At 32.7% G+C, this 13965-nt stretch overlaps 1 protein-coding gene across 1 annotated transcript; it reads left to right on the top strand.

Annotated features, from left to right (window-relative positions):
* The first annotated feature begins 8576 nt into the window (after positions 1 to 8576).
* LOC127708466 (interferon alpha-inducible protein 27-like protein 2B) lies at positions 8577 to 10039 on the top strand. Its single transcript, XM_052213334.1, has 4 exons — positions 8577 to 8598; positions 8737 to 8867; positions 9254 to 9341; positions 10023 to 10039. The coding sequence occupies exons 1-4, from the start codon at positions 8577 to 8579 to the stop codon at positions 10037 to 10039; spliced, it is 258 nt and encodes an 85-aa protein (XP_052069294.1).
* The last annotated feature ends 3926 nt before the right edge of the window (positions 10040 to 13965 follow it).

Below are 13965 nucleotides of genomic sequence, written 5' to 3'. Positions count from 1 at the left end.
GGGAGATGGGGGATAAAAACAATTGTTTTCCCCGTCATATTTTCATGTTCCTGTTCAAGGTCAGGAACTTCGTTAGTAGTTTTCGTCTGTCATACATGTATTCTAATTTTTATTTTTTTGTGTTTGCTGTTGAAGACTGATGGTGTCCTCTAAAAACATTTTAGTTATTTTGTCGTTTCATTGCAGTCTCATCCACTGACAGTTCTGCCCTTGAACAGATTTAAACAGTTCTACATATGAACGGATTTGATTAAGACGGTTTTATGACAGATTATTATCACAGATGATGGATGACCTGATGAGAGGTTAGGACTGGTCTTAGCTGTAGAAGCAGGTTGTGTTTAGAGTAACACGCCGGAATTCTCTCACATCCCAAACTGTAATGTATGAGGGTCTGGATGGGGTTCTTCGTTGCTCTTCTTTTTTTTTTTTGACCCAAATATTCTCAAGTTTCCTTTATTCTCTATTCTTTATCTTTTTAGTCTATTTTTCTCAATTCCATTTTGTTTTCTTTATTCTGCACTTTTTGCCCATTATACTCTGTTCTGTAAATCCCATCCAGACCCTGATGTATAATACAATGTGCATTCAATTTAATAACCTTTTGCTGAGAGACATACACAAATATCATACAGTATGTTACATGCACGTGCCAACTTTTTTTATCATTGTCCAATACAAGAATTTTAAAACATAAAAATTGATCACATACTTAATTAATTGCATGTAGCTATACACTGTATCTATATTTTAGTCTGATAAATTGTCTATTATGTAATGAAATAGAAAGGACGTGGTGTATTATTTCATGACACATGCATTTTTGTAATCCCTGTGCGCACATTAAAAAAAAGCAAAGACGCAGTAACTGTATTGTACGTTGTTCTTCAACTCAAAGCAAAGACTGCAATATATAAAGTTCAAGACTGCTCGTGGCATAGGCTTAGGGGAAATACAATCAACGTTTCATTTGACATACTAATGATGCATCACTAGTTCTACATACTTACTAGATTGGTTGTGCTTTGTAGTTTGCACATAAATCGTTAAGATGACAAAAAAATTGATTGACCATATCACTGTTATCTTTCTTCATTTTACGCGATCACTCAAGAGAGAGAGAGAGAGAGAGAGAGAGAGAGAGAGAGAGAGAGAGAGAGAGAGAGAGAGAGAGAGAGAGAGGGGTAGGTTAAAAAAAGTGTATATAAATTTATGTTTTATGAAACTCCCTTTCCCTAATCTTGTAATAAAGGAATAGTTAAAGAATATATATGGTTTTAATATGAATTCAATTATATCAGAAGAAATGATAAGATAATAAATGAATAAAATAGATGGAGGCTTAATTTTAATGAGACAGCAACCAAGTAACACAAGTTCATAATGATCGACATCAAGAGCAATAAGGTAATACAATGATCTTCAATGGTCAGCTTTTAAATCCAAGTGGTCCTGATGAGCAGTTCCTGCTCAAAAAGACAATTTTCGGGTTGTGATGACAAGCAAATAATTGCTGATAAATTGCAATCGTTGCTATAATCAAGGAAAGAGTGAAGGCTTATGACTTATAAATGCATGTGCTGATGTAATGTTAATTCACAAATTCGAGATTTAACAATGGCAAAATATGATATATTGTTTTCAATCAAGTCAAGTGGTATCACGTTTGTTGGACTTCGAGACTTTCATCTTTATAACGGTCCTAGTTTCGGCGGCTCATATCCGTTTCTCGTCCTAGAAATCTGACGCCACTTCATCAGAAAGTCTCATCCACGGTCTTTCAGCCTGCATTAGACATTTCCGCTGTTTGATTAGTTTGTTCCTTTTCTTCAGGGCTTCTTCTGACTATGCGGTATGGGTTTTACTCATTGTTGAAGGCCGCACGGTGGCCTATAGTTTGTTAATTTCTGTGTCATTTGGTCTCTTGTGGAGAGTTGTCTCATTGGCAATCATACCACATCTTCTTATTTTTTTATATTGTATGGACTCCTCAAAGGAGAACATCGCTCTTGTAACAAACCTGTCTTAAATTGTCCGTTTTCAAATTTAGAAATTATTAAGAAGATAAGGTTTCGACTCCCTCAGGCAAAGTTGACCTTTTAGATTAATTTGACTACAATTTGTGTCATATTTTATACATGTACAAGCTCATGTAGACACAGCAAGTTTTAACGTTATTGCGACCACACATCTCCTGTTCGTTTTCACAAAATTAGTAATCTTGGTTTCAGACAGTCCTTAAATTTTTGAAAAATGAGTAATGGACGTACTTCAGTTAAATTAATCGTTTCATTTCATGACATACATCGCAAGTCTTTGTGATGTAAGAAAAAAAATAAAGGAAAGCATATTTACATTAAATACAAAAGAGCATTTGTTTGTCAATTTTTTGAGCCGTTTTGAATATAATGGAAACTTGTCTTAGTATAACATTGTACGCGTACAACTTAACTTTTAATGTGAAATTTTGGTTGTTGCATGGCTTTATTAAGCCTATATGACATTATGCATGATGCTTTGCTTTATTTGTTTTTTATACGTTTTTATATTCGGCAAAAAGCTCATCAGAGATTATGTTTGTATTTTTTATGTTAATATGCCGAATCAAAATAAAGTTTGTTATGTCTATGTCTATTAAAAAAAATATGAAAGTTCGTATTTTTTATTTTACATGTGAATCGTGATTAAAGTTCATGTAGATTAAAATCAAGATACATGCATTTTTTGAAAAGTTACTGTATATTAATTTCTCTTCTTGAGTTTCAGTTTGATAACTATTTAATTTTGAATTTTAAGTCCGTTATAAAGATACACACCGTTTCATAAAACGATTACTTTGAAATATTAAACAAAAAATAACAATTGTGTGGTTGCTGTATTAACGAATACCCAAGGATGCTTATTCATATGTTTTTACGACTCGGAGCTAAAACTTAAATGTGCATTGTATCGTCTATGGTATAATTGCTGATTTTTAACTTATTAATAATGTTAGACTAGTTATCTTAATATAAACCTACAATTGAAGTTTAAGGCAATATGTTGAGACTTAAAAACAAGCGTAAACCTGAAATATCTATAAAGACTTTTTTAACTATAACTTATCTGGATTTTGTTCCTATGGGTTAGTGTGAATGACCACAACACGGATTTGTTTGAAAAAACAATGATGTTACAAACTTTAAGGTAAAACATATCATACGGCATGTTTTGAATTTTAACTTTTCCTTCTTACATGTAGTAACCTAAATGTAGACTGTGATTAAGTGAAATATTCCCGTTCGGCAGTATAACATGTAACCGTAATGAAGTGGGTATCATTTTTGGTTTGATGATTTTACAGAAACGGACCAATCTCGAATAGTAATACGAGATTACAATGTGAATCCGCTGTCACGTGTCGAAAGAGCTCGATGATCAAAGCAACCTTGAGGGGGTCCGTTGTAAGTGACCTTTTACAAGACAAATGCATAGTTCTCTGCTTATAAATGTTACAGTAATATATTAACAAATCGTCTTTTCATGTGGCACCTGAAAATGTGCAATATCCTTCATCTCGACCACTCACTTTGTAGAAATTTCCTATCCATGTCACTTGAAAGCTTGTTGTTGTCCGATTACATTTGCGTATTGTTTCTATTTAAGTCGAATAAATATTATACACACATGACTGTATAATTTGATTTCAAGCGCTGTCACATGCCGTCATACATTCAACTACATATATATCCGTGAACATGTCAAGCAACAAATACATTTTCTTCTATAAATAAAATAACATGTATCGTGAACATGATTCGGATATAATTAGGATTGCATCGCGTACACATATAACAGCTTAAATACAGTTTTGACGCCAAAACAAGAAAGAATAAAATTAAACATATAGAGTAACTGTTGGAAGATAAACTTCAATCTTCATGGATAAGATTAGTAATTGTAAGTGATATATTTTTTTTTATATTAATTCGGTTAGAACTTTAATTCTCTGTATTTTGTGTTTCCTATTAATAACTGTCTTCACCTTAAACAAAGTTATTGTAATTTTTAAAAAGCACACATGTACAATGTACATATATTTTATGTTAGGAAGTTAAGTGTCTTATAATAAGTCTTTACTTCATATATAAAGTTAAGTAACTACGCAATGAAATTAATGAATTAAAAAATAAAATTCTTTCATGTAAACCTAAGATGTTCTTTTTCAGGAATAATTGACTGCCTTTTCAAATATGTCATCCTTTAATTTGATTTTTGATTTTTGGTGTTTTAACGCCACTTTTAAGCACCGCTTTTGGGCTATTTCGTGGCGGCCAGTTTGTATTGGTGGAGGAAGCCGGAGTGCCCGGAGAAAACCACCGACCTTCGATAGGAAAACTGACAATCCTAGTCAATTAAGTTTGGAGTCGAATGCACCCGCACGAGTGGGGTTCGAACTCACAACCTCAGTGTTGATTGGCTAGTGATTACAGTAGTAATTACTTAGACCACTCGGCCACCGAGGCCCCTGTCATCCTTTTAAATTCTTTCTCAAAATAATTCGTTGATTCGTGGTCTGTTAACAGGGCTGTTAGCGGGCAATCGATTTTTTTTACTAAGTATAAAATGTCTTTTAAGTTAATTGATTGTTTTAAGAAAAGGAACCAATGTGTAAATTTATGGAACGCCATTCCCACTTTTATTAAATAAGGATGTATTCTTCTGATGGCCGTAGTAAAAAAAGAAGTGCACCACCATATGATTTTTTTCTTCATCAATTATTTTCTTACAGACATATAAACCCAAAAATCAGGTTAAGAAAAAAAGATTAATTCTAGAAATTTTTGGCTACTCAGAGGTGTACATCCTTAATCCCGGATTTTGCCACAATCCTGCATTAAGCTGATATAATCCAGAATTTTCTGTACATTTCACAATTATTCTTTTTGAGAAAATGTTGGATTAGGTTCATTAAAACAAAAACAAAAACACCTGTATATTATTGAAAAAACGAGAAAAGCCTTAGGTTCTTATTGAATGTTATCGAGTCGTTTTTAGTTGTTGTACATGTAGAAGCTGAGTTGGCAGCCATAGTCAAGTATTGATCGAACTTAGTAGGGATCTCTACAGCATAAACAATTGATTCTATAGCATTTGCTTTTGCAAATGTTTTAGGTGAAGTACTGGTTTACATCTATCTTCTAAATATAAAATGTGCTTATTCCAAGCAAGGTTTTTGACAAAGATAAGGCCGGAAAATTTAAAATGAGTTTTGAATTTGATGTCTTTTCCGTTAAGTTCGAGGAGTAATCGGATGAATGTTTTCTCAATTAATTATATTATAATAATTAGAGTTACATGTAGTTGTAATTTTTTCAAAGTGTTTTTATCATGTTTACCATTATACCAAATAGCGGTTTTATCAGCGAATTGAGATATTTGTCTATATTACATATGTACAAGTATACATAACAACAAAATTATTTTCATTTATCTGTGTTTAAAGTAATTGCAAATGGCTGATATTTTTGTTCGAGCATATTGTTTTTCTTATATTGTTTAACATTTCACAGCGGTATAACATGTTACTTTTATTATTCTTCCATCCCTTAGTTTATTTATTTTGTATTTACACAGTATCATAGATCAAATGTATTTGTTCAGTGTATGTTCACTGGTGTTAATATGTCCTTTGATTGAGTTAAGCCATTTCAGTTGATATTTTATAGTGTGTCTTTCTATGTTGTGATGTCACACTATTGTTTCAGAAAAAGGGTGAAGGTTTGGTACCATTAAAACGTTTAAACCCGCTGCAATTGTTTGCACCTGTCCTAAGTCAGGAATCTGATGTTCAGTAGTTGTCGTTTGTTGATGTGGTTCATAAGTGTTTCTCGTTTCTCGTTTTTTATATAGATTAGACCGTTGGTTTTCCCGTTTGAATGGTTTTACACTAGTAATTTTTGGGGCCCTTTATAGCTTTCTGTTCGGTGTGAGCCAAGGCTCCGTGTTGAAGACCGTACTTTGACCTATAATGGTTTACTTTTATAAATTTTGACTTGGATGGAGAGTTGTCTCATTGGCACTCATACCACATCTTCTTATATCTATTTACTGCAGGGTTTGTTGCTCGTGCTGTGTGGATGCAGTAGAATGTGTCCCCGTGCTTGTGGTGTATGCCCTTATATTTTTCAATTACCAAATAGAACTTACTTTAACTAAATCTAACATAAACAGCAGTAGTTGTCCTTTTCTAGATTTGGACATTTCAATCTCTAAAGGAAAACTCCGTACGAAAATTTACGACAAAAAAGACGACTTTTCATTCCCTATTGTTAATTTTCCTTTTTTAGACGGCGATGTTCCTTTTGGCTCTATCATACGGTGTTTATATATCCAAACTCGTTCGTTATGCCCGTGTGTGTAGTGATGTCATAGATTTTAACGAACGTAATCAATGCATCACTGGTAAATTATTAAGCCAGGGATTTCGTTACCATAAATTACGTAAATCTTTTACTAAATTCTTTCATAGATACAAAGATTTGATTAATAAATTTGGCTGTACTTGTAGAAAACTGATTACAAACGGTATTTCACATCCTAAATTTTACCGTAATATTGTACTTAAAGCGCGGAAATCACTATGTGATCCGTGTAAACTCATCGAACCTTTAAACAAACTTATTAGTAAAGGTTATCTTACCAATGTTGTAATTAGATCTTTGAATATAGTTTACATTGGCCCTTATATCGATTTTGTCATCAGCAAATTAAAACATAACTAAATTTGTATTCTTTTCAAACGGGATGTATAAAGACACACCCACGTTCATTTTGATCTATAAAGAGGTTAAGCTCCTAACTATCCTACTGCCTGTCGATACATTTATTTTTGGCATTGCACAAGTCATGTCTTCTTTGACTGTCCATGATGTTAAAATACTAAATCCCTGGGATGTGTTTTAGTTGATTTTAGTCTCTGATGCATGATTTTTTATTATTAATTGTTTTTGGCTTTTAACTAGCTGTCAGTAACTGCGAGTACTCTCAAATCGTACTTTCTTGTTTATTTGACCTGTTGATACTAGTTGTAATGCTTTTTTGTTATTTAATGTTATTCAGGGTTATTTCTGGTCTATATACCAGCTTTGATAAGTGTTTGGTATTACTATGAATTTTCACTTCGTACTATGAACATCAAAATTATTTATTTTGTAAAAATATTTCCTTTCTCTATTTGAACTGTACACGTATACCTAACAACAAAATTATTTTCATTTACCTGTGTTTAAAGTAATTGCAAATGGCTGATATTTTTGTTCGAGCATATTGTTTTTTCTTATATTGTTTAACATTTCACAGCGGTATAACATGTTAATTTTATTATTCTTCCCTTAGTTTATTTATTTTGTATTTACATAGTATCATAGACCAAATTTATTTGTTCAGTGTATGTTCACTGGTGTTAATATGTCCTTTGATTGAGTTAAGCCATTTCAGTTGATATTTTATAGTGTGTCTTACTATGTTGTGATGTTACACTATTGTTTCAGAAAAAGGGTGAAGGTTTGGTACCATTTAAACGTTTAAACCCGCTGCAATTGTTTGCACCTGTCCTAAGTCAGGAATCTGATGTTCAGTAGTTGTCGTTTGTTGATGTGGTTCATAAGTGTTTCTCGTTTCTCGTTTGTTATATAGATTAGACCGTTGGTTTTCCCGTTTGAATGGTTTTACACTAGTAATTTTTGGGGCCCTTTATAGCTTGCTGTTCGGTGTGAGCCAAGGCTCCGTGTTGAAGACCGTACTTTGACCTATAATGGTTTACTTTTATAAATTTTGACTTGGCTGGAGAGTTGTCTCATTGGCACTCATACCACATCTTCTTATATCTATATGGTTTGATTTTTCTTGTTTCTCATTGGTTTATTTGGTCACGTGTTTTTCGGCAATATATATTTTGTATTTTTTCTCTTTTTTGACAAATTGACTCGACGTTACTATTTCTAGAAATGGTATTTACTCCCTTTTACTAAAAATAGTAACATCGAGTCCAATAATTTTCAAACTTACCCTATTTACATATGTTTTATATAAAAATTAGGGACTTTCAATCAGTCAATGCGTTATATATGGACCTGTTAGATTATATTGAACCTCGGACTTCGTCCTTGTCCTAATATAATCTAAACATGTGCATATATTCGTCCGAGGTTCAATATAATCTGAACTGGTCCATATATAACGTATTGACCTCGTCAAAAGTCCATAATTGATAAATATATATTTTTAACAACATGGTTAGTCATATATAATGATGTTTAAATTGGTTTGACGGATTACGCTGCCCTGTGCTATTCCGTTGAAGGGGTCTAAGTACTCCTGCTTTTTCTTGATGATCTTTGACCTGGATATGCCAATCTTTAAAAATCCATCGATAACATGGAATTCTCTACTAGATGGTTTCTATATCTTTTAAAGTGTTGGTACATGTATCACAATTAAATGACATAGTAAAACTCTTATATCTTTTTATTGACTAGATTGATGTATTAGATGTGTGCTTCTCATATCAGAGGGGCGTTATGAGACGACTACATATGGTTTACATAGAAGTAGAGAGTAATAAATAATTATGTTATCATTTCTCTTGTCCTTAAAAGAACAATTGGCTTTTGAATGGCAATATTAATCTCTGTACTATCTTGTCTTTTTCTGGTTTAACATTTCTACGCAAAAACAAATAAATATATATTTTAGATACACTATCAACTACAGTCGCAGCAACGGCTGTTGGAGTCACTGCCACTGTAGCAGCACCCTTCGTATTAAGTGCTGTAGGGTTTGGAGCAGCAGGTGTTATGGCGGGTTCTTGGGCAGCATGGTTGAAGGTAAACATTCTTAAAATCCAGTTTAAATTGATTTGCATGTGTCTGAAAGATAGTTTTTAAAGGGAACGTAGACAACGATTGTTATTAGTTGTAAGCAAAGAAAGAAAGCAAGATGTCGACATTAAAATGAATGAGCAATGGCAATGGTAAACAATTAAATAACATTCCTGATTAAAAATTAATATAAGGAGATATCAGGATATAACATGCATGTATGTTTATGAAGTAACAACAATAGAATACAAAAAGCAAACAATCGAGATAAGTTTCTGTGTTTTATATACTCCTGTTAATAGATTAAAGTTCACGGCAAGTCGTCTTTAAGAGAAATTATATTTTACAACACTTGATTGTAGACTTCTTAATAATTTTCTCATTCCTTACAGACTTCTGTAACTGTAGGCGGTGGATGGTTTGCTACGTGCCAGAGTGCTGGGGTTTTAGGGATGGCAGCCACTACAAAAGCAGCGATAGGTGTAGCAACGGCATCAGGATCAGTACTAACTCGAAAAGTCGTAAATTGCATAAAATGAAAGTTGACGTTTATAATGAATGATGATGATTATAGAAAGTTTTTTTTTTTTTAAACTACAACTTTGTGAATATCTTATTGGGTTATCAGTCAATTATAGATTTATATCTCGTACACCAAATTGAATTGAACGTTATTTGGGTGTTTGTTTTAAAATATTAGAGTTTCACATAACAGACGAAGTGCAGTTCAAATCGTACCATCGCAAACATGTAACCTACACCTGATTACCATGATAACAATTCGTATCTTCAATAACTCAATCTCGTATCCTTATTTTATAACGTATGTCCTCGATTTAGCAGTACCTTGGTCCTGGACAAAAAGGGCAATAACATACTATTTTCATTTCATGATCGTATTTGCATAGCCTTTATTGAGCACATTTGCATTATGTTTGCATAATGTATGTACATTTCATCATTGTCGTAATATATTTATAAAATTAATAAACGGATATGTGATCATTATATGTTTTGTCAGTTTTAAAGTTTATATTTCTTCAGCTCTTTAACGTTTCTCAGATTATTGGCACCGAGTACCACTGTAGAGTCAAGCATCATTTATCACAGTCACCATATAAATTTTTGCATAACTGTTTCTTGATTATTTTTATTACACAGTCACATTTAAAGCATAAAAGTTAACATCTATGCAAAAACAAATACTTAGCTGATAAACATGAAAGCCCTATCGACAATAGTAAGAGGCATGCATGTTATATGTCCGATCACCGATCCCGATTAGAGTTGAAGTTGTTGTTTTAGAAAGTTTTATTTGTAAGTTTGTTTGGTGAGCACGATGTCCATTTGACATATTATTCTTATTTGTTAATCTAAATTAGAAACGCGTAACAATACATTGTATGTGTCTGACAATTGTAAAATATACTACATATATACCTACAGTGGAGATCACTTCTAACCTCTCATTAGAACTGTCAGAATAATCTGTCATAGAACAGTTCTAAACTGTCCTAGAACTGTTCTAAGTAGAACTGTCAGAATCAGTTCTAGGTAGAACTGTCAGGATCAGTTCTAGGGTAGAACTGTCTAAAACTGTTCTAGGTAGAACTGTCCAAATCAGTTCTAGTCGTAGAACTGTCAGCAGAACTGACCAAATCAGTTCTAACCGTAGAACTGTCAGCAGAACTGACTTAATCAGTTCTAACCGTAGAACTGTCAGCAGAACTGTCTAAAACTGTTCTAGCCGTAGAACTGACCAAACCTGTCAGGATTGTAGAACAGTTCTAAATGACGTCACTGCAATTTTTTAATATATATTATATTCTTTTGACTTATTTATATTTAAGACAAAGAGTTCTTAAAACTGTTCTATGGATAGAACTGACTAAATCAATTCTAGCCGTAGAACTGACCAAATCAGTTCTAATCGTAGAACTGTTCTAGCCGTAGAACTGTTCTATGGTCGGGTTGTTGTCTCTTTGACACATTCCCCATTTCCATTCTCAATTTTAGTCGTAGAACTGACCAAAGATTTGGTCAGTTCTAGGTAGAACTGTCTAAAACTGTTCTAGGGTAGAACTGTCAGGATCAGTTCTAGGTAGAACTGTCTAAATCAGTTCTAGGTAGAACTGACCAAATCAGTTCTAGCTAGAACTGTCTAAAAGGTGTCAGGATGACAGTTCTACATACTGTCCTGGAACAGTTCTCCTGACAGATTCTGACAGATTTGATGAGAGGTTAGAAGTGATCTCCACTGTATAAATATATATATACCTCTTATGGAAATAAAAGATATTCTATTCTATTCTATTCTATTCTATTATAAACTGAGTTTAATATAGCAATTACACAAATGTACAGTCTAATTAAAATATAGAACTCTGATTTCGTTAAACTCCATAAATAGAACTCTGATTTCGTTAAACTCCATAATGAGTTCTATATTTTAATTAGACTGACAAATGTATAGCATAGAAATAAAAGGAAGCGTTGTTTCTATTCGTATTTTGGTTTAACACTTGGGTAATGTCAACGTATCTGGTGATATGTTATTACTTAATATTCTTAAAATGCAAAAAGAATTGGTACCGTTAATGTTACTAATCACAAAGTAGAGGACTGGTTTTTTCGTGTGCAACTTTTGGTAACTCTGGTTAATGCGCCAATACAGTATCCCTCCAGGCTCCTAGTCATTGTTGGTCCTTCTAAGCTGGTTGAAACTTTTCCATGATTTCACAATTAAAATGATGCTGCAGATCCGAGTGTTTGGACAAACATGTGCTGCTAACGTGGCTGAAATCGTGTATTAAATGAGAGCTTCCAGCTTTAATAAGATACACTCTCTAGTTAGCGTTATGCAAAGTTTAGATAAGGAAAACATGAATAACTCTTAGAACGGTACTTTGTGTCCATTGTCTTTATGTTAGTCGTTTTGTATGCTTCGTGCTAACTTGATAAGTCAATATAAAAATAAGTAGTTGTGATATGATTGTCAATGAGACAACTTTCAACCAGAGTTCAAATAACGTGGATATAAGCAATCATTTCCAATGGATATTTACAATTTGTTTCTTATATTGTGCTGTTATACCACTTTCACCTGTGTGTGGAGGGTGAGCGATCATAGACATGTGTAACCCAATAGATTGTATATTATGTGTATGTCCCAAGTTATTAGCATATAATTCATGAGTGGTTGTCGTTGGTTGCTGTCTCATGTTATTCAAGTTTATTGTTTTGTCATAAATCAGGTAGTTGATTTTCTTGTTAAAATAATTTTTTACATTTTGTCATATTAAGAACTATACGGTATGGTTTTTGTTCATTTTAAAGGTCGTTTGATGATATAAGTTACTCAAAAAAGACATTTAAACTCTGGTGGATAATTGTTTCATTGACAATCATACCACATCTCAGTATTTTATCATGAATATCGAAAGGTAAAAGGAAGTAAATACAGTGCAGAAGACATACTTACTAGATCAAAGGGAGGCCAAAGATACCAAAGGGAAATAAGTCGAAAATATACTGACAACGCCATGGCTAAAGTCTTTACCAGACGACACCTCTGTCATAATATTTATTGATGAAGTATTCAAATAAGAATATATTAGTATATGTATGAATAACTTTTATATTTGATCATATTAAAGTAATGCGTCTTAAGGATGTTCGCTACTCTGTTTCAAAATAACAAGCTTTTTAAAAGACTGATATAAATTGATAGTATATAAATAAATAAACTAAAAAAGCAGAAAAAAATGAAGGGTCCGTGTGCTTGTTTTCGAGATATAAGCCATTGAAAATTTGGCGGGAAATAATTCTCTCTAGATATTTCATACATTTAACATTGGCACTTTTTTTCTTTTAAAAAGAATGAAAAAATAACAAGGATTTTATAAGATTTTCAAAGATGACATTTTAAACTATATGTAATCAAATTATGGAAAGAAAAGTAGGGGTTAATGGGCAAATTTTTTTAAATGGCACTACATGGGTATAACCAGAGGATTCCGAACATCTGACAAAAATTCAAAAACCCGGAAGAGCGAACATCCTTAAGATGACCATCCCAAGCTTTAACTGCAGAAACATTTAAATAGTGACGGGTCATATTAGGCACTATGAGATGCGTGGTTGTATGTTGTTTTTTATATATATATATTTATAAAAACAAGATATAATAATGTTTAATATTGGGTCATTAATATCAAACAGACACAATAAAATAATACTGTTTTATCATTGTTAGATCAATGAATAATACACAAAAAGACCATAGGTCATCATCAAAACTTCTGGACAGCACAACAGACCATACCAACCACTACCGACTCCTCCAAGAACAAAATAAAGCATTCAGGCAAACAAACATTAAGTCAAACAACAACGAACAGCGAGCAATCTCGGTAGTCTGACTTCCAGTCATCTACATAAATAAAAGATATTAAGGATGTTCGGAATCCTCTGGTTTTACCCATGTAGTGCCATTAAAAAAATTTGCCCATTAACCCCTACTTTTCTTTCCATAATTTGATTACATATAGTTTATCATGTCATCTTTGAAAATCTTATAAAATTCTTGTTATTTTTTCATCGTTTTTGAAAGAAAAAGGTGTCAATGTTAAATGTAAGAAAAATCTAGAGAGAATTATTTCCCGCCAAATTTAAATGGGGTAATATCTCGAAAACAAGCACACGGACACTTCATTTTGTTCTTCTTTTTTAGTTTCTTTATTTATATACTATCAATTTATACCAGTCTTTTAAAAAGCTTGTTATTTTGAAACAGAGTAGCGAACATCCTTAAGCAATAACTTATCCCTTTAAAAATCTAAACCGTAAAACTAGAACACACAATTCAAAAAACAAAATATGCACAGTATAGTTACCAACAGGGTGACCACTGACTGGAACAGTAGAATATATACATTTGGAAATCAGAGGTAAAATTTGCTCGCTACTACAATAAACTAGCTAAGGTAAATAACAGCTGTTGGTTAGATACTGTTGTTCAAGAAAATAGAAAATCGAAACAACACTTCTAACAGGTTTCATGAAGTCTCCTTGGTATCTCCCCATCTCATTTTAATAGTCCAAT

This window comes from Mytilus californianus, unplaced genomic scaffold (assembly GCF_021869535.1).
Source record: "Mytilus californianus isolate M0D057914Y unplaced genomic scaffold, xbMytCali1.0.p SCAF_7, whole genome shotgun sequence".
Classification (NCBI taxonomy): Eukaryota; Metazoa; Mollusca; class Bivalvia; order Mytilida; family Mytilidae; genus Mytilus; species Mytilus californianus.
The sequence above is the reverse complement of the archived record's forward strand: the minus strand, read 5'-3'. Positions and strand labels throughout refer to the sequence as shown.

What these genes read in the sequence shown, in the direction of transcription:
- LOC127708466 (XM_052213334.1), top strand. Translation starts at nt 8,577, where the DNA reads ATGGTTTACATAGAAGTAGAGA. An exon ending in GGTTTACATAGAAGTAGAGA is followed by an intron (nt 8,599 to 8,736) that starts GTAATAAATAAT and finishes TATATATTTTAG; the next exon opens with ATACACTATCAACTACAGTC. An exon ending in CTTGGGCAGCATGGTTGAAG is followed by an intron (nt 8,868 to 9,253) that starts GTAAACATTCTT and finishes CATTCCTTACAG; the next exon opens with ACTTCTGTAACTGTAGGCGG.